At 37.9% G+C, this 20745-nt stretch overlaps 2 protein-coding genes across 2 annotated transcripts in view; one reads left to right on the top strand and one right to left on the bottom strand.

Annotated features, from left to right (window-relative positions):
* Nucleotides 1–13097, bottom strand: part of LOC131683856 (3'-5' ssDNA/RNA exonuclease TatD) — a 57331-nt gene extending 44234 nt beyond the window's left edge. Inside the window, exon 1 of the mRNA XM_058966213.1 lies at nucleotides 11739–13097. Within this exon, the coding sequence (XP_058822196.1) occupies nucleotides 11739–11871 (133 nt within the window). The 5' untranslated portion in view covers nucleotides 11872–13097. The remainder of the gene's footprint in view (nucleotides 1–11738) is intronic.
* The window catches only part of LOC131683858 (uncharacterized), a 113567-nt gene that overhangs the window by 89396 nt on the left and 3426 nt on the right, over nucleotides 1–20745 (top strand). The window lies entirely within an intron of this gene.

Genomic DNA, 20745 nt, shown 5'->3' on the forward strand with positions numbered 1-20745 from the left:
GAGATATTAAAATTTCTTATTGATAGCGTACTATTCAATTTCATGTTTTGCCAAAGAAATTTAAACAAAAAATGTTCTAATGACCTCAAAGAATGTACGGACCACAAAATGATATCAAAATTTAATGTCATATTTGACAAACATAAACTGAGATCAAAATAAGATTTTAATTTGAGGCTGATATCAAAATGTGATTTCTGCATGCTGCAATTTTGATATTTGACTTTGGTCGGGTACGTTGTCATTCATTGGTGTCAACCCGAATCAAAATGCACAGAAACATAAGCATACTTTTCTCTGTAATAATATAGCAATTCTACACAATTCACAGTAAAGTCTACGCAAATGATAAACTTTGACGTTTCTACTGCAAATTCCATTATAGAATCTTCTACTTTTTCAGCATCCTGAAAACTGATAACCAAAATGTTTGTAATTCAGGGTAAATATATAGTTAATTTTTATCCGGGAAAATAGTTCGATCGTAAAGCCGATTTTTGATGTTTATGGATATGCCTGGGGTCTATTTTTTAATTAGATCTTCCAAAAAAGTAATCACCTGATGCGCAAGCGGTCTCACGGTCCGCTGTCAATAATCAAAATTTTATTTGAAACGATTTAGCACAGATGCATCATTCAATAAAAGAATGCATATATTATTGGAATGGGGCGTTTTCGCAACATATTTGATGACATTAAGCAACAATCGAATCGATTTCGTCTGCAGGTGTGAGATAACGGAAAAAATTTGACGAAGATCGCCGGGTAACAGAATCGGAATGCCACGTTCCCGTTATGTATGTCAGTGTTTCATGTAACATTGTAAGTAGCGTTTTACGTAAGCGCAAGGTTTAATTTATTTTAGGGCAGAATGAGCTGTTGGTTCGCCAGCCAGCAACGTTGATGCTACTTCAGATGAAGCGATCGCAAGTGCAATTTCAAAAACATCATTGCCGTTTTATTCGTGTGCTGTCAAACCTAAATCCTACAAAGTTTTAGATTTTTATATCTGTTTAAATACAGTGAAGACCCGATTTTATCAGCTCCCGATTTTATTTGCCCCCGATTTTAGCAGCTTTTGGCCCGATTTTGTCAGTCTCACATGAAAATTGATAGTTAGTACTTTGATGGACTCTAGCAGACGAACCAAGTTGAATTCGAGTAAACGCTTTTTTGAGCGTATTTTTCTTATCTTAGAGATCCGTAATATGCAATAAATAAAATTATTTATTTTTTTAATTTTACATTTTTGACCCCTTTAAGGTAAATTTAAGCAAAATAATCAGAAAGGGTTATGAGGCTTTATCTAGGGACTAAAGAAAAATATTTCAAGAGTTTCGGTTTCTTAAAAAAAAAGAAAAATCTATGTGTCGATTTTGTCAAAGTCCACGTTTTATCAGCTAAAAACGGGTCTTCACTGTATATAGATAATGCTTCAGAATCCCTCTATTTCCTGCAGGTTCCGACCCCATCCGTCATGGTCACCTCATTGGTGAAAAAAATTCATATAACATATGACAGTTTCCTCACTCTCCCCCCCCCCTTCTAAGGCTCAAACCTCACACTTTCCCCCGCAACAATCATAAAAATAATCACCCCATGACCTTCTCCTTAGATTCAATTTATGACTTAGAACCCCAGATTAAGCGCAGTTCCGAGAAACAAAGATGCATAAATAATATAAACAATGAAAAAAATATGAACCAAACGTGACCGGAATTTCCTAATAAAAACTCTTATCCAGCAAGCAAAATGTAGTTGTGACTTAAAAACAAATGCTTGCTTTGCGAACTCGATTAAATTATCCATAAGTTAAAATTAACTGCTTATAGAACCGTTCTTATTATAAAGGTCTATACGCAATGTAACGTAACGGCACCACGTGGTAGCGGTGGATTTTGGCGGTTAATTCAAACATTATCTGTCAAAAGCAGCCGCAAATTCCATTGCATTAGCCAAGGGAGGAGTGATATCCTTATGGCGATGTACAGTCGTTAACAGTAGTCAACATATGAATGGCTGGCGTCTAAACGGGGCTAACCCACAATTTTTCCGGAATAGGCATTGTTCCATTTTTTAAAAGTTTAGATAATCCACGTGGACAAGTCATTTGAAAATAATTTTTAGTTTTTGTGCTATTAGCAGTCAAAGTTGGCCATGGAGGTAACCCCTGTACTAGCTGGCGCCCAAAAGGGGCTAACCCCACATTAAGTCAGAAATTCGAGTTTTTTCGGTCGTTATGAGAGGTATTAAGGGGTTATATACAAAGTTGTGGCGAAAAAGTGAGCTAAGTTGGTGATTTTTTAAAAATATTTTATTCAAATTTCTTTTGAAAAAGCGAAGTTGGCAGCCCTATCGAAGATAAAAAAAAAAAACAAGTTAAATCAGTCTACTTTCTACTTCCGCCCAAGTCAGACGTACAATCGAACCAAGTGAACAAAAACTAGCAACCTCTCGATATAGTGCGCATTGTCTCTAGAACAAAGGAAACTTTTAATTTATTCTTGCCATCATGAGTAAAGTTGACGAAAAATCTCTGCTCCGACCCAATGCAACGGTCGTTGACTTTAAATTCTGTTCAATAAGATTGAGTTTTCGTGAAGTGGAATACCTGCTGAAGGTGAAGATGCAGCTTAAGCTCAAGGAGGTTATGTATCGTTTTGCAGAACAACTTAAAGCACGTGGCTCAAAGTGATAAAGTTGGAATTAAGATTCCCGTGTATATAGAAAAAGACTATGTAGATGTAAAGTTGCATGACCTATCACCACGTACCCCTCCTGATCTAATCGCAAAATACATGTCGCAATACGGCGAAGTAGAATCAGTTACACGTGATATGTGGAGAAATCCCGGGTACACCCAACGGTGTTCTTGTGGTGAGGATGCGGATCGAAAAACCTATCCCCTCCCACTTGACTATAAAACTCAAAACCCACGAAGCTACTATTAATCAAACTACGTTATGCACCCATGAGGGGCAAACTCCCACGTGCAAGTATTGTAATCAAACAGCACACCACGGACAACCTTGCGCGGAAGATACAGAGGAGAATGCATCTCTACCGATTGCCAACGAATCCACGGTAAACCAACCCAAAAAAGTGTTTTCAATACCAATACCTGAACCACAAACGGTTGCCAAATTTGTGGCAGCTGTTCAGTTCATATTGACAACTGCCAAAGCAGCATCCAGCACCCCAGAAACCACTGTAAGCAACATCGGTGATGAAAATAATAGCAATGACGACGGTTTTACATTGGTCACCCGTAAGTGCAAGAAGCAGGAAAGAACATCTGGTCACGAGCACCAAGGCACTTTTAACGACGATGACCTTGATGTGGAGGACAGGAGAGAATTAAATGGTCCCCATGACGCAGTAGATGAGCCGCGAAAGAAGGTCTCCGCTCGCAATAAAAAGTTGCGCGCACGAGATCCAACGGACAATCAATAATATTTGTTTTATTTTTATTTTTTACATATTGTAAACACATAAAAGATCCACGGCTTCGTTAAGTTACCGCTATGAGCCGTGTCAAATAAACGAAATAAAAAAAACAAGTTAAATCTAAAAAAATATTCAATGTTGTCGGAGTGATGGCCCAGCCCCCGAAACGTGTTTTTGGCAGAGGTTTACAGTGAACGCTCTCAAAGCCGAACAGCTCCACTGAAATCCAAAAACTAAAAAGACTATTGAAGAAAAAATTATTGTGGTGTACTTGAACGGATCGGTTTTCCAATAAATTTTTTTTCTTACAGAAAAACCACGTTGACCAAAAAGTGATTTTTTCAGTGTTCAAAATTTTGAACAAAAATTCATTGCAAAGAATCCAAAAAAAATTGATAAAAAAGGAACCGTTCAAGTACACGAGAATGTAAATACAACAAATTTCATGAAAATCGGATGAATAGTTTTTGAGATATTACGTTCACCTCAACGATACTTTTCAAAAAACTTCATTCCGAGATAATTGCGTTTAAAGTTTTGTGTTAACTTCATGCGTGAAGCGCGCTGCAAACGGCTGTAATTTAAAATCTGGTGCTCCGATCTGGATGAAATTTCGCACAGATATTTTCAAAAGTATGTACTTTGAGAATATTCAATAAAAAAATTTCAATTTTTTCAGTTTCAACTTTGTATATAACCCATCAAAAAAGTAGTCTATAGCCATCAATAAAGGTTATATTGTAGCTCTCATATCGGTATTATACTGTTTTTAGTTGGATTTCATTGTATGTTGACGTTTCGGCCCAAACAGTCGTTTCTGAAGATGAATGCCGCTCACATACTTGTTATGTATGGCTATTTTCTATCTAATATTTATATATATTTCTTGCACAGATGTACATTGTTGAGAGTAATTTTTCGAAAATTCCTAGTGAAAGTCTCATGTCCAAAAACTAACTCTAAATTGAAAGTTGACCGAGAAATAAGAGATCAAGAGAAAAACGGTACATTGTAGTCGGAAGATTCAAAATACGTGGAAACAATTATTATCTTTTGTTATAGAGTTATGGTGTCTTTGGGAAAGTTACTGTATAGCACATAGCGCCTTATTTGGTTGACGCATACTAGTTCAAATCAACTTTTAAATAAAGTTGGATACAAATGTGATGTTTTCGAAAAAATTGTAGGTCCTGTCATTTTAAATATATTTTCTGAAGATGCAAACTTTGTAGGTCCTGTATGTTTCGAGATAGAGCATGATTGGCTAAACTTTTACTTACAGATCATGTGTTCAAAAATGCGCCATATTTCAGAAAATGTTGGACCTACAAAGTTAGTATCTTCACAAAATATACTTATAATTACCTGACATACAACTTTGTCGTAGATTCCATCTTTCTCTCTCATTCCTTTAAAAAGTTGATAACAGCGCCGGGCTAGTGACTGATTTCTGAACTAATATAAAATGATCAAGTAAAGCGCTAGATGCCATGCAACAACTTTGCCAAGGCCTAATCTCTAAAATGAAAGATAAGGAAAGGACGTGTGAAGTGTGAGTTACTCCCTTTTGGACGCTAGGTACCCCCGGGGTTACCCCCTCGAACTACGAAAATGCTTGTGAATTGAAAGGTAGTTCATGTAATGATCTTATTTGCTCTTGACAACATTAGTCAATGAACTACTAATGAAATTGTGTATTTTACTATAAAAACAAAGTTAATTTGGAAATGCGATAGTTTTTTTCCATTTCCTGTAAAAAATGCAAAACGTGGGTTAGCCCCTTTTGGACGCCAGCCATTCATATGGTGGACCTAGCCGCTTCTAAACCCATGCCGCCCATGCTCTTACATTGGGTTGTTTTAATTTTAACAAAGGGTGACGTTGGCTTGAAAAAAATGATCGCCCAGCAGGGTGTTAATTTAACCCTTAAATGTAGCAGTAACACGAGGGTTCTTGCCAGGGATGCCAGGTCTTTGTTTCAGAAAATCTGTAATATTTTTTAAAATGTATGGAATTGTCTGGATGGCCTAATTTTTTCAGGAAGCTTCATTTATGAGCTGTATTTGTTCATTGTACTAATGGAATATGCATGGATAACAAATATATCTCGACTTACTGAAAATTCGGTAATTGCTCCAATTTAAATTTCAAATGCTTTCTTTTTAACATAGAGAATCTGTCCAATGGATTACAATTGAATCTCTTAGCTTTCAGTATTTTGGATTGCTGGAACTTTCAGCTAATAAAAATTTAGCAAATTTTATCGGCTTGCATCGATGACTTGACTTGAATCGATCGACTAATTTAATCGAATCGACGATGTGTTTTTAGCTATTCCCAAATAGTGGTTTAAGAAGCAACGAATCCTTCTTGTATCTTATTTTGTTATTTTTCATATCGTCTGGATAAACCTCGACAAATTCTCTGAAATCTGGATCTGAGAAAAATAAATGGACATATGGAACTGGACGACGCTTAAAATTCTGGAAGAAGACTGATAAATCTGGAAGGTTGGCATCACTGGCTCTCAGACTCATAGGTTAGAAAGTTTAAGCGTAAAGCTCGGACTGATGTCCTTCGCCGTTAGAATCACTTAAAAATGCAATAGATAAGATATAACATCGTTCTAAGTGAGCATCGTTCCGTGCTATGCACAGACATTCCTGACGGTTCGGTGCTATGCTAAGTACGTTCACATTGCTTGCTTCGTACGCTTCTGTTTGGGGGTTATCAGCACGGCATCTTAACGAGGTAACACGAATAGTCTGCACTAGTGAAGCGAAACAGCATTGTAGATTCCGAACGTTTAAGAATTTTGCAATTCAACGAATTTCTACTAGTGTGCATAATAATTATTTTATTTAGACTGGATTTGATTTATTTGAGAAGATATTTGACACTACAAACTCTGTCCCATTATCACTATCTGCTCTGTCCTGTCACTAAGAAACTCAAGTAATGCTTTCAATATGCATACGAAATATAACTGTCGCTTGAAATAACAGTAACAACTAGCAATTTTGAACTAATCGGCATAGCGATCGGTTAATAGACTTCCAGCAATCGCATACCGCGGACTTGCGTGCAGCAAAGTGAATGTCGGAAGCCTTAGCAAACGAAAAGCTCATAATACCTCCATGCTCTTGGCCCGAAAGCACACCCATTGCTAATGATTTGATATGATTTATGCTATTTTTAAAGGGCAATATGGTGTTTAACCCTTTCATGTCCAACTTTTTTCTAGTCCATGTAAGGTTTCAAAACTTTTTTTTCCTTGAAAACGGTGGAGTCAAGAAACACATAAAGATTGGTGCTTGCCTCGCAGTGCTAGAAGCTACTCAATTTTTAGAATGTTTACAATAGTCCAATTGCGTGGAAAACGCAGCCAAAGACAATCTAAATTGATAAGTTTTATCAATTTTCAGTAATATTGCAATATAAAGAAGATATATGAAAAATTCATTTTCCGTCGTTAACCTAAACTGTCCCCGGCAGCACTGCTCCATCGGAATTTTATCAGACTAATTGCAATAACTTCAGTGCTAAAGCTGTAACTGTTGATACTCAAATGAAAGGTAATAGTCACATTCAAAAACAAGTAATGCGTGTTTGAAGGCAAAACTTACCTTAATCAAAAGTTATAGCTCGTTTAAAAACTTTGTTGTCCACAAACAACATGGGCACGAAGGGGTTATGACCAGGCGAATTTACTCGAAACGGCTGAGCTATTTGGCGATTGCACAACAGATGGTGAGCGTAAGATGCATAGGTGTTATAGAACAAAAAACATGTCTTCGATATGAGTAAAAATTCGTACAGAAATGTATCTTCATGCCAAATTTATTTGGACAATCAAACTGACAACTGCTGAACAAGTGTATTTTCATTCGCTCCAACTAGCGAGTTGAACAGGGGTGGTGGTTCGAGTAGCGAATCAAGTGCTTGCAGTGGGTGTGGAGGGGTTGTGCGGAGTTTGGGCCTAGTCGGGTATGACTGTAAAGCGATCGAGATTCAAGGGGTTTCACCCGTTGTAGGGATGAAGGGCCATTTGAGATTTCGGGGTCGAGTTCGTATTTTTGATGCCGGATGTCTTGATTGTGCGTGGGACATCGAGATCCGTATCGATTTTTTAGGACATGGTCAGAATGGTTTGACAGCTGTTATTTTTTTGCCACGACAGGTATGCAATTTTGGAAGATGTGATACCGGGGAAAGGTTGAAGCATTTTCGAACTTACTTCGGAGATATCCTGGATTTCGGAGGAGCTATTTTCAGAAAAAGTATTCTCTGCGTGGTCTTCAGAGTTTCATGCATTTCTGCCGCGATCTCGCAAACATGCAAACACCCGGTGATAAAAGTGAAGGTTTTAGATTTATAAACTTATAAACGTGATCTCAATCGTCAACCTGCAAACGGCCGTATTCGCGCCATCATGAAACGGTCACATCCCGGAGTCCCTACCATCGACCTTAGACGCCTAGGTCACTGCATTCAGTCGGACCAATCAGAAAAAAATACGCTTATATCCACTAGACAACACGTTCCATAGCGACATGACTAGGATGTGGGAGAACTCACTCTTTTCTAGCATCTGAACCGTACACTAGAAATTAAGTATCAGATTTGCGATCCACGCGATCATTCAAGAACACGCGCAAATATGCGAATGACCACACGGTTACAAAGTTGAATTTTTATACACGCGAAGTTACACACACGCAAACACATGCGACATACAAGCGCCCACGCGATCGAGCATATTAACATACAAACGCTCGAGCGTTTCGCGATGACACACAAAGGCGAACATATAATGGCGATTATCCACGCACAACTACGCCCAAAATTTCGCAAACGCGAAAACGTCCCGATGATTTAAGGAACACTATAGCACTTCTAATAGCATCAACGCGGACCCAAGCGCGAACAGATAAAAACGCTCATTCTCACGGGATTGTGAAATCCCTACATCCGCTAATCTGAACCGTACACTCAATATCACAATTAAAATCACGGGCCGCTGCAATTGGCCCTAAGCAGTGTTTTAGTGGATGACATTTCTCGTCTGGTCTGCAATTGTAGTGGGTGATTCTGACAGAGACCCCTTTCGAGAATAAAACTCGAAGCGGCTTTAGTAGAACAACTCTCAAAAAAGATATTTGTTCTTCTAAAATAAGATGTCTAAATGAAGATGTCAGATTGACAGATATGATCAATACAGTAAAATCTCGCGATTGTCCATAACGTAACTATTGAAAAGTGTCAGGATATTGAAATTTGTGTGATCATAGGCTATTGTTTTTGGTTATATGTGGATCATTGTGCCAGGTTGGATCGGAAGAGAATTACTAAGGATATTTGTCTGACATAAATAAAAAATCAAATAATCGCTAGACATAATGCAAGATATTCTAGTCAATTCACATACAAATACGAATCTTTCGTTGCCCGCATAGTATAAATGGAAAATAGGCAAATATAAAAAAAGATCTCTTTAAAATTTTGCTCAGGACGGTTTCCTTTAGAAATATTTATGATAAATATTAAGACATGCTTATGGGAGTTACGTCTCAGAACTATGAACAAGAGTAATTTAACAACCTTGATATTTTTAAGGGAACGATTAATGGAAGCTTCAGGATCACCTTTCACTATGCAAGTGCTTTCGGAGTGATCACTGAACGTGGTCGTCTATGGTTCTTGAATTCGAGCACATTTTGTGCGGTATACGGTAACCATGGTATCCCATAGTGGCCGCTGTTTCATTAACTAGTCTTTGGAATGCTTTCCTCTTTTTTATAGAAACGCCACTGTTTCAAATCATCAAATGGCAGTACAGATTGAGATCCCAGTGATTCAACAAAAAATATTAAGTAGTAATTAAAAAGATGATAAAAGATCCGCATTTTTGCGTAAACCACATATATTCGTTCCACAGTGAGCGATCAATCATCTACGCACCCGTCTGATGTTTGCTTAATTTAGCATTGATGCATTGTACCGAAGACTACATATTAAGAAGACTGATATCTCTTTCCCTCTCCCATACAAACAAGAGGCGACAGAGGTTGCAGCACCTCTATCGTATGAAGGTAGGAAGCTTAATGCAAAAGTGTATATGTGTGTGTGCATTACTATGGGTAGTATTACTTTTACCCGCAAGTGGCATTGCTGTTACTGTCTCCAGATTCTGGATAGAGTTGCCAGTCTTCTTGATATGAAGTCTTCGATTGTACCCAACACCCTATTATCGTACCACCAGAGGTTGAAACATACGAACCACACAGTAGTTTTATCACTAATATATTGTCTGTACTTTTTCAAAGGAGACACGACGATTATTTTTCGACGCAGCAAGATTCGTAGCGCTATTTGGCGCTTGATTCGTCGCAATGTATTTCTTATGGGATGAATTACACTTTAATAAAAGGTGGTGCAATTTTGTGTAGAAACCTTACTGTAAATAAAACATACGAAAACCTGAAACTTTAGAAGCACAGTTTTCAGTTAGTTTTATTCACAAATTCAGTTATAGTAAATAATTAGCACACATTAAACTCAAGTAATACATATTTCTCGACGTTTTTGTGCATTTATTATCAAATGCGCCAATTCAATTCGCCGCATGAATGGCTCGTTTCCAATGAAACCTACAATAACTGCTGCTGGCTTGTAAAAATTCCAATCAATCTTTTCGCGGTTTCCTACTTGTCACTTCAAATTTATTACAGGAATGTTGTGACCATTTTCGACAAACTAGTGCTACAAATAAATGATTCAGTCTCCCGCTACTTTTTGCCGATATTTTGAAAGGGTAACATAAAGGGCGAACACAAAATTATTGCGACACATTCAACAGGGCACCATTTTTACCATTGGGTAAAAATCAACCAAATTTTGCACACTTTCTCATTGATGTGTATTGTTTACATGCTGTCAAACTCGAAGTCGTGTTTTTCGATTTAACGAAAATGGAGGTGAACCAACGCGAGTCGAGAGAACAAATTCTTTCCAAACACCTGGAATTTCCTGACCTGTCGCACCGGCAGTTGGGAAAAATGTTGAACATTCACCATTCAACCGTCTCCAGAGTGTTGAAGCGGCTTCAGGAGCGGTTGACGTTGGACCACGGCAAAGGAGCTGGAAGAAAACCGGGACCGGAGAACAAAAAGACGGAGGGAAAGATGAAGCGGATGATTAAAGCAAATTCCAACGTCGGCAACAATCGACGGCTAAAACTCGGGCACGGAAGCTCTACGAGAACATGCTGACAAAATATGACTGCTGTGTGATGGACAACGAAACGTATATAAAAGCCGATTTTAAGCAAATTCCGGGGTTGGAGTTTTTCACCGGCAAGAGCAAGGTTCTATGTGGACGACAAATTTAAGAAGAAGAAAATGTCGAAGTTCGCCTCCAAATATCTTATTTGGCAGGCCATCTGCTCTTGCGGACTGAGGAGTGAGCCTTTCGTGACAAAGGGCACAGTAAATGGTGAGATCTACAAATCTGAGTGCCTCGTGAAGCACCTTTTGCCGTTCTTGCTGCAGCACGATGAAGCTCCGCTATTTTGGCCAGATTTGGCATCATGCCACTATTCTAAAAGTGTCCTGGAGTGGTATGAGGCCAATTCTGTCCATTTTGTTCCAAAGGACATGAATCCGCCAAACTGTTCGGAGCTGCGCCCGGTGGAGCAGTACTGGGCAATGATGAAGCAGGAACTCCGGAAGAGCAAGAAGACAGTCAAAGACGAGAAGGACATGTTAAGAAAATAGAAAAAAAAACTGAGAAACTGGTACCGGATGACACTGTAAAGACTTTGATGGAGGGCATCAAGCGAAAATACGTTCAATTTTACACTCAGGGCTCCATCGATTAACTTTTCTTTTGATTTTTGAAGTAAATATATGTATAAAACTACCCTAAAATTTTGGTTTGATTTTAAACATTATAAGAAAATTGGCATGACATTTTCGGTGTTGCAATAATTTCGTGTTCGCCCTTTAAGAAGGTTTGGTTTTTTTATCTGGAAAGGGAACGATGGAAAGCGATTTTTGAAACGGGTTCCATGGAATAGAAATGGTTAAAAAACCTCTATCCAAGCACCGAATGAGGTGAAACCACGAAACTCCAAACCCCGTAGTACAAACTTTTCCGATAACTCGAATCCCAGTTACCAGATTAGTCAAATTCAACAAGGATCAACGCTGAGGTAATATAGCCAACAATAGACATGGCTATAATTAGTCGACTTGTTAGAAACAATAACAAAAAAACGACACGGTACTCACCAGAATCTTTAGCGCGCTGTATGACCGAGTCCAGGTCACGAATATACTTTTTGTTGGTCAAGTTGGCGCCAACGTCGACTACGATCAGATTCTCGTAGCAGTGTTTCATCTCGTCCTCGATGAGCTCAGCCATTATGTGCGTGTGTGTCTGTTTCGTACTAGTTTCGCCCTTCGTAGATTTTGGCCTTTTCCTCCAGTTGTCCGCAGCCACTTAATCTAGTTGAGTGCTGAAGTGTTCGCCGAATGCGTAGCACCTGGACACTAATGCAATATCGAAGCACCGTGCATACGGTTTGGCCGAAGGAATCGAAAGGCAAACCGTGATTATAGTTTGCAATATCTACTCGTCTTCGATACTGAGTTTTACGCTTTAGCAAGGAATTTGTTGCTGTGATTGTTGAGTTTGGTTCTCGATGGGTGCAACTCTATGTGTGTATATTTTTGCACCAGTAAATATTATTCCCCCTTCTGTTGCACGTACACATGAATAAGGTGATTCTACTAAGTGCAGATGCACAATATGAGCTCAGAAATTAAAGATTCTAGCGAAGGCTAATCTGTGGGGGCGGTTGATGATTTACCAACAGTTGTTTTTGTTAGACAACCATAAAACCAATTGGTTTACAGTACGCTGAGTCAGACTGCGTCGAGATCAAAGTGATTGAACTTATAATGTTAGTGCAAGAACCAAAGAACCTGGTTGCGCGTATCCGCGCCTATTCCGTTCTACACGCTTGTAAACTAATTATAATTTATTTATTTTTTGCGCACGATGACTGCTGCGACGACGACGACCACGACCGTGATGTTGATTATGGTGATGATACTTCTCGAGACTACCACATGCCGCATATACCACTACCACACCAGCAGAACCTGAGCGCAGTTTTTGATCCAAATCAGCCGATGAAACCCTAGTCCAGATCAGGGACAAGCACAGATGTTGCAAAAAACTAGATTTCTTTTCAAACACTTTTCGCAAACATGCTACTAGCGACTTCTGGGGATCTACGACGATTGTAGCGAGCTGCCTTCCTGCTGTTCACTTATCTATCAAGACAAACTTAGCTTTGGTGCACTATTCAAAACTATCATGCATAGTTCACCACACACTTGTTTGTCACGGCTCTGCTTAAAATTTGATAACGAGCGGCTCTTCGAAATTCACTCTCTTCGCTTATCACACTCGTCTTATCACACGCGGGATCGGTAAAAGCTATTTCTACTCTAGATTTTTATTAGTGTTAATGTAATGATAATGGTATGTATGGAATTAGGTATTTTATACGGTCGCGTCACGTCACAGTCGTCAGTCTTCTGGTCTTGCACTGCGTCGAAGTTCAACTGACGGGCTGTGTACCGAGTGAATGTGACTTTGGTTGGGACATAGCTTTGGCTGACGGTGTCGCTCCACTACATACAACGTGAAAGGCCAGCGATACCATACGGCAACGACCACAGATACTGTGCGGTGACTGGTGTGTATTTATTTATTTGATGTTTATACCTGATATAAGCCCCGTCCGAATGTAAAAAGGAGGAACGTCAGAAAACATTGCTTCGGAGGGTTCATCGGATTCAAGCCGTTCATCACACTTTACGGGCGCCCCGCTGAAACCACACTTTCATAGTTTTTGTCCCATTACTAACGAATAGTGTATAACTCTCGACAAACATATGCTTACGGTTTAAAAGCCAGCTGTCAAAATTCTCTTTGAAAGGAAATTCCGGACAAACCGTTACTCACCAATCACAGATGTTGGTAGTAAACAAAAGAGAAAAGTTTTCTCTTTCATTAACTGCTGTGAACTGTGTTTAGCCAGTAACAATTTGTCTGGAATTTCGTTTCAAAGAGAACTTTGACAGTTGGCTTTTAAGTCGTAATCATATGTTTGTCGAGAACTGATAAAAAATAAGACTGTGTCATAGGGAGGTTTATGGTTGATTGCGATACTTTTTCATCATATTTTTATTAAATTTACTGGATGTTACATGAATTTAACGATAAATATTTCCCTCAACTTTCAGTCTACTTTACACGCATTGGATTGATAGAGAAAGTTATCCGTGTCTGTGGATAATTCCCAATAGCACTTTACCAATAACTCTGCAAGATGCCAAAATTCCAAATTATACAAAAATGCAGTTCCATCAATGCGCACCTTCTATGCGTACATACCATAGCAGCATAAAGTCGATGTAATGGTTAGCAAGCGCATAAAATATACCAGCGCCTAGATTTATGCATCCGACAACGCATATCGCCCAATCTCATAGAGAAATTATTTGCATGTATGTAACGTGATTTAAGTTTTGAGCATTTTTTTGGCTTATTTGGTTGTTAATTTGAACTAATAATGTTCCTTTACTTGCTCTTGATATTACTTTTCATGACGATAGATGTTTCAGCGTTCAATGATCAAACATTACATTTTTACACTTCTTATAAAAGAAAGGCAGGGTAATGAGCCTGTTTTGCCATATTCCTATTATCAACGTACCCTACCAATTTGATGCCATTGGTTAAGGCAGCGTCTGCCGTCTTTGGTCAAATAATTGGCACAAATCAGCGGCGTAGCCAGAAGGAAGGATTTAGGGTCAACGTAAAAATGAGTACATAATTGACAGAAGACGAAGTAAACAATGAGAGTTTTCCTCTGTTACATATTCTTATGTTACTGTTTCAGTACATCAAAAACCGATTTTTTTAATCATAAGAAGGACTTTTGTAAAATTATGCTGTGACGGGAGTTCAACAGGTCAAGGGTCTAGGTTCAGTATAGAGTTCTTTTACAGCTTTACTGAGACCAAATATTTGCTTATTTCTGGGATGGTCCACCTCACGCCCATACACATCTTTGTAGTGTGGAAGGTTTACAAGCAGATATTTTTCGATAATAGTTATCACTCACGAGTGATTCCTTCAATCTTACTTCTCTTCCGTGTATGCCTATGCTTCTCTCTTATAACACTGATAACTGACATACAAGTCGAGTTTTCAATGTGTGTAAAAAATAAAACTGTCAATTTGGAATGCTATCGGCAAGTAGCAACCTGTCACTAGTCGGCGCTAAGATCGGCCAGGAATCGCTATACGGACCTTGTATGCAAACTTGGATACAATGGTTGCGCATGCGAACCTGTGTAGGATGATGATTTTCAACGTAGTTCCATTTAAAGGCTTACACAGGTTTTTCGGAAAAGTTTGTTCTTGCTTATATGTCTGTTCTCTGTGATTATAAATTCAAAGGCCTCTGATTCTCAAATATCTTGCAGGTCTGCTTAAATTTTCTTAGGTTATTAGTCCGCTTGGCGTATTCTGGTAATGCGTTGAGCAAATTGTAGCCTCTATAAAATAAGGAGTTCTGCGTACAAGATTTCTTCGCACCCAACAATCTCAGATATCCGGCTTATCTGGTTTCACACCGGTGCCTATCAGTGCTTCATAGGTACTGCGGCGAAGGTGAAAACAAGTGTGTTATATTCAATACGTTGCTGAACTGACTGAGGAGACTTGATCCCCGGGGAGACTTGATCCCATCATCGTAACTCAAAGGCGGATCAGAAAACATTAATCGAATATACTAGAAAGTTATGTGGTTTTATTTAAACATAAATTGCTATTAAACAATAAAAAGAAATTGGAAATGTGTCACCAATTTTTCATCGATTTTGAAAAAAAGTCTCAGAAGAACTGAAGAAGATTTATTTACTAAATTTTCAAACTTTTATAAAATTGATAAAATCACTCACTACATACTAAACCTTTACATACAGAATTCCAGGAAAATGTCAATTATATGAACACGTTATGATTGCGCTGATTTTTTTTCAACTATATTTTTACTAAAGTTTGCAGAAATAGATACCGTGTGTTGAATTGATCCCTTTAAATTTGTGGAGATTTGATCCCCTTCGCCATGATTCATACACACCACTGAACCTAACAAAATTTACCCCATAACAATTGAAGTAATTTTTTCCAGAAAATAACAAAAAGAATTTGTGGAAAATGAACGCTTCGTCGTTCAGAAACTTAATGTGTTTACTACAGTATAAGTAGCAACCATGCATCCCACATTTGACGTTCCTCAACCATAACAACAGACAGCTTTGAAATAATTGAACGGAGTTTTGGGGAATTCGTACAAAAGTCAGGTGAGAGATGAGTAATATTTAGTAACAAAAATAACAATATCTAATTACAATAATCTAGTCAATACCGCAATCCATATAACATTGAATAGGGTAGGGTGCCTACTTTGGCCCTATTTCATTAATTCAATTTTTTTTGTTTTCCCGAAATGCTCATTGTTCTTGTCCAGTTTGATATTTCCATCTATTTTTTATGATTATCAGTCATCCCTAGAAACTATATAAAACTACCAAAAATACCTAGTTTTATTATCATTTCACGGAGTTGGATTGAAAAATAATAAGGGGATCAAGTCTCTTCAGTCTCCCCTAATCAAAATGTCAAGTTATTATGGTCTTTTAAACAATTATGTTTGAATCAAATGTAAGAAACCTATTAATCCTACAAAAAACGCCAAACTTCCTGGCAGCTTTCCCGGATATAGTTCACGTACTCATTAAAACTTAGTTTTTCGTGAAATGTGACCCCAAGATATTTGATAGTTGCAACTCGTGCAACTATCTCTCCATCTATTTCAACTGTTGCCGTACTTTCAATCATCTGCCGCCTAGTTACTATCATATATTTGGTCTTAGAAATGTTCAGTTTGAGTTTTCTCCACTTCAGTCAATCACTAAACTTCGTTAGTTTAAGTTACATTAGCCTGATGTACTCGTCGAAACTATTACCGATGATAAACAAAACTGTGTCATCGGAAAACAGGTTTATTTCCGTATTTTCAAAAAGGTATTTTTGTTTATTTCCGCATTTTCCAAAATGTATCTCATATCGTTAATGTATGGGGTAAACAAAAGTGGTCCTAGTACACTACCCTGTGGCACACCAAGGTTAATTTCGGCTTCGGATGATGTAGCGCAGTTGTACCTCGTAAGTTGCGTACGTCTTTCTAAGTAACTGCGAAACCACTCAAGAGCATTTCCTATTTCACCATATTACTCTTTTTCATTAAGAAAAGGGCCCATAAACATTTTTTTCCGTTTTATTATTTGCTGTATATGAACCGTTAATTTTTGAGCGGAAGTGAAAGGAAACATAAGCAAAACAGGTTATTTTGCTGATGTGCCTTTTCGATAATCTATTATTTTGCCAACAGCAGAGCTTCAGAATCGGCTTATTTAAGCTTTGTTAGTGTCCATTTGAAGTAAGTATTAACCGGAATTGTTTACGTTTTGTTTATTGGCCCATTTGAAATGTTCTCGTCGAATTGCTCTTTTTCAATCGTCTAAAATTTTCTCGTAAATCGGTAGCATATTTATCGGCATGTGATCCCCTGATCGTGATGCATTTGGAGCTTTTGGAACTGGAATTACTACCGTCTTCTTCCAGAAAAACACCCTGCCGGAGCGAATCATTAACAACTGTTAACAGTTTATCAGCAATTATGTCAAACGCATCCCGCATAAATGTGTACCATATGCCAACCATTGTATCAAACGTTTCAAAACCATTTACAATATGGTTCGTTCAACAATAGATTAACCATTGCCTAGTATAATATCGATCATAACCAGTGTCGTATTTTCATACTCGACCATACAAACAAAGGGTTGTTAAGAACAGTCACCATACCAAAATGTGCTGTTTTCCATATACATTGTGACAACATACCATTCAAGAACCATACAGATTACGGTGGCATGCATATTTTAGGTCTAGCGATGGATAAAATATTAGCTGGAGAAAAAAATCTCTTCCCCTTCACATTTCAATTCTATCGATTGATGAAATATTATTTTGTTCTCGCCATCTTCTGAAGAAAGCTTCGTTGACACTAAGTGGACTGATACTTTATCCAATTGAGCTATCTCCGTAACATTGTTAGACAAGGATTTTTGACCATCTTAAACTACAGATTTGTGGAGCAGGGTAAACAGATATACGAATAACAAAGCCCACCAGACCAATATTAACCTTTGGCGCCAAAGGACAATGTAGTATTCAAATCTCCAATATAGGATACACGGAAGGTATTGGAAAGGGTAACTAAAATGGGTATGGTAGTATAACAGTTCAATTATAATGGTGGAATCTATCAGTAGTACTCCCAATATGGTGAGCATTATACGAATAGTTTGGAAATGGTTCCGAAGATTTCTGGAATGGTATTTATTTATACGGGCCACCAGCACATGCTTAGTACATTGTCTGTTCCAGAACAATTTTTAAGGTTGGAGACAGTTTTATTAAAGCATATTAAAAAGCTTGAAAACACAAAACTGATAGCAGCCCTGTAGGTGGTGGAATGTCTTCGTGAATCTCTTCAACGCTATTGAAGAAAAAAAACTTACTAAATTTTTCAGTCGTAGCTTAGTCGCAATCGTCGCAATACACCTAGTTCGAACTATCAAAAATAAATTTTGAATTTTTTCCATCTCCAGGTTTGATAAGAGCTTTTTAACATTTACAGAGCATTTTCGAGTCGCCAGCACATTCATTTATTTCTCATGAACTGATAGGTTTTTTTTTGCTAAACGAAGTTCACGCACATAGTTATTGTGGAGGATTTTATAAGCCTGCCTGCTCTCGGAGCCCTTTGTTTCTTTAAATAATTTAACTATGCGCACTAGCTCTGTGGTATTTCATCAATGCCAAACGAGGTCTAAACCATTTATTTGTTCTGCAGGATTTTTTACGCAAACTTCGGTTAATTGAACTACTGCACTTGTCAAAGCTGAACTAAGAACTTGGGCTTTTCCCTCCAATGATGCTATATCATTCAAAAGCGTTCTATCTCTTCTGAGAATGCTTTGTAGTTTTTGTCTAGAGTAAAACGGGTATACGCGTTTCGTGCTGTCATTCTAACTATCTTCAGTCGATTCCCCGAAAGATTTTACATAAGAATTGGGTGTTTTCAGCCTCATTCGGAGAAGCACAGCTACACACAGAAAAAAAAATAGTAAAAATAAGCAATTTTTGGTTTTAAATAACAATTTTCCCGTTTGATATAGTGACAAACAATCTTTTTGTGAATCTCTTCAACGCTATTGAAGAATAAAAAACTTAAATTTTTCTGTCGTAGCTTCGTCACAATACACTTCGTTCGAACTATAAAAAATAAATTTTGATTTTTTTCCATCTCCAGGTTTGATAAGAGCTTTTTAACATTTCCAGAGCCTTTTCGAATCGCCAGCACATTCATTTATTCCTTATGAACTAATAGGTTTTTTTTGCTAAACGAAGTTTACGCACATAGTTGTTGTGGAGGATTTTATAAGTCTGCCAACTCTCGAAGCTTTTTGTTTCTTTAAATAATTTAACTATGTGCACTAGTTCTGTGGTATTTCATCAATGCCAAACGAGGTCTAAACCATTTATTTGTTCTGCAGGATTTTTTACGCAAACTTCGATTAATTGAACTACTGCACTTGTCAAAGCTGAACTAAGAACTTGGGCTTTTCCCTCCACTGATGCTACATCATTCAAAAGCGCTCTGTCTCTTCTGAGAATGCTTTGTAGTTTTTGTTTAGAGTAAAACGGGTATACACGTTTCGTGCGGCCATTCTAACTATCTTCAGTCGATTCCCCGAAAGATTTCACATAAGAATTGGGTGTTTTCAGCCTCATTCGGAGAAGCACATCTAGGTTTAACTACACGCTTGAGTAATCGGAAGAATAGGGGTAAAACGGTTATAAATGTTTCGTTTTATCATTCTTACTATCCTTGTTCGATTCGCCAGATTTTTCTACATAAAAATTATTACTTATCATCAGCCAAATTCAGCCTCTTTCCAAAAAGCACAGCCCAGGTTTAACTACACGTTTGAGCAATGGAAAGAATTGGGATAAAACGGATATAAACGATTCGTGCGGTTATACTATCTCCAATCGATTTCCCGAAATTTTGTACATTAAAATTACTACTTTTCATCAGCCGCATTCAGTCTCTTTCCGAGAAGTATAGCCAGGTTAACGTCACACTTCAGTTATGGGAAGAATTCGGGGTAAAACGGATATACATGTTTTGTCCGATTTCAATCGATTCCCTGGACCATGTAACATGAAAAAAATACTTTTGATTAACCGCTTTCTGTCTCTTTCTGAAATGTTAGGCAATGTATATGTCCACACCTGTATTATGTGAATAATTGGGGTTAAACGGATACAAACGGTTCGTGTAGTCATTCTAACTATCTCTAACCGATTACCCGGATTTTTCTCCATAAGATTTACTACTTTTCATCAGCCACCTTCAGTTTCTTTTCGAGAAGGACAGCCAGGTTTAACTTTCCTCTTGAGATATGGAAAGAGTTGGGGTAAAACGGGAACACACGTTTCGTGCGGCCATTCTATCTTCAATCGATTCCCCAGAACTTTTCCCATAAGAAATACTACTTTTGATCAACCGCATTCAGCCTCTTTCTGAAATGTAGAGCCAGGTTTAACTTTATACTGGAGTTATGGGAGGAATTGGTGTAAAACGGAAATACACGTTCCAGGCGGTCAGTATGACTATATTCAAACGATAACATGGTCTTTTATACATAAAATAACCATTTTTGATTATCCTTTTAACGCAATATGAAGCCAGAATTAACTTCAAACTTTAGTTGTGCGAAGAATTGGAGTAAAATGGGTGTATACGTTTCGTGAAATTAATCTAATTCTTCTAAATCTTCAATCGATTCTCTGGACTTTTTTACATAAGAAATACTAATTTTGGTCTGCCGTATTCAACTTTCTTCCGAGTTGTATATTCAATTTTGAGCATAAACTCAAACGAAAAGGGGAATTGGTGCAAAACGGGCATGATAGCGTACCGTGCGGTCGTTGTAAATACTAGCAATCAATTTTTCAGATGTTTTTACATAAAAACACCTTTCCTGGCAAACGTTATCCAGCCTTTTAAAAAAA

This window comes from Topomyia yanbarensis, chromosome 2 (genome assembly GCF_030247195.1).
Source record: "Topomyia yanbarensis strain Yona2022 chromosome 2, ASM3024719v1, whole genome shotgun sequence".
Classification (NCBI taxonomy): Eukaryota; Metazoa; Arthropoda; class Insecta; order Diptera; family Culicidae; genus Topomyia; species Topomyia yanbarensis.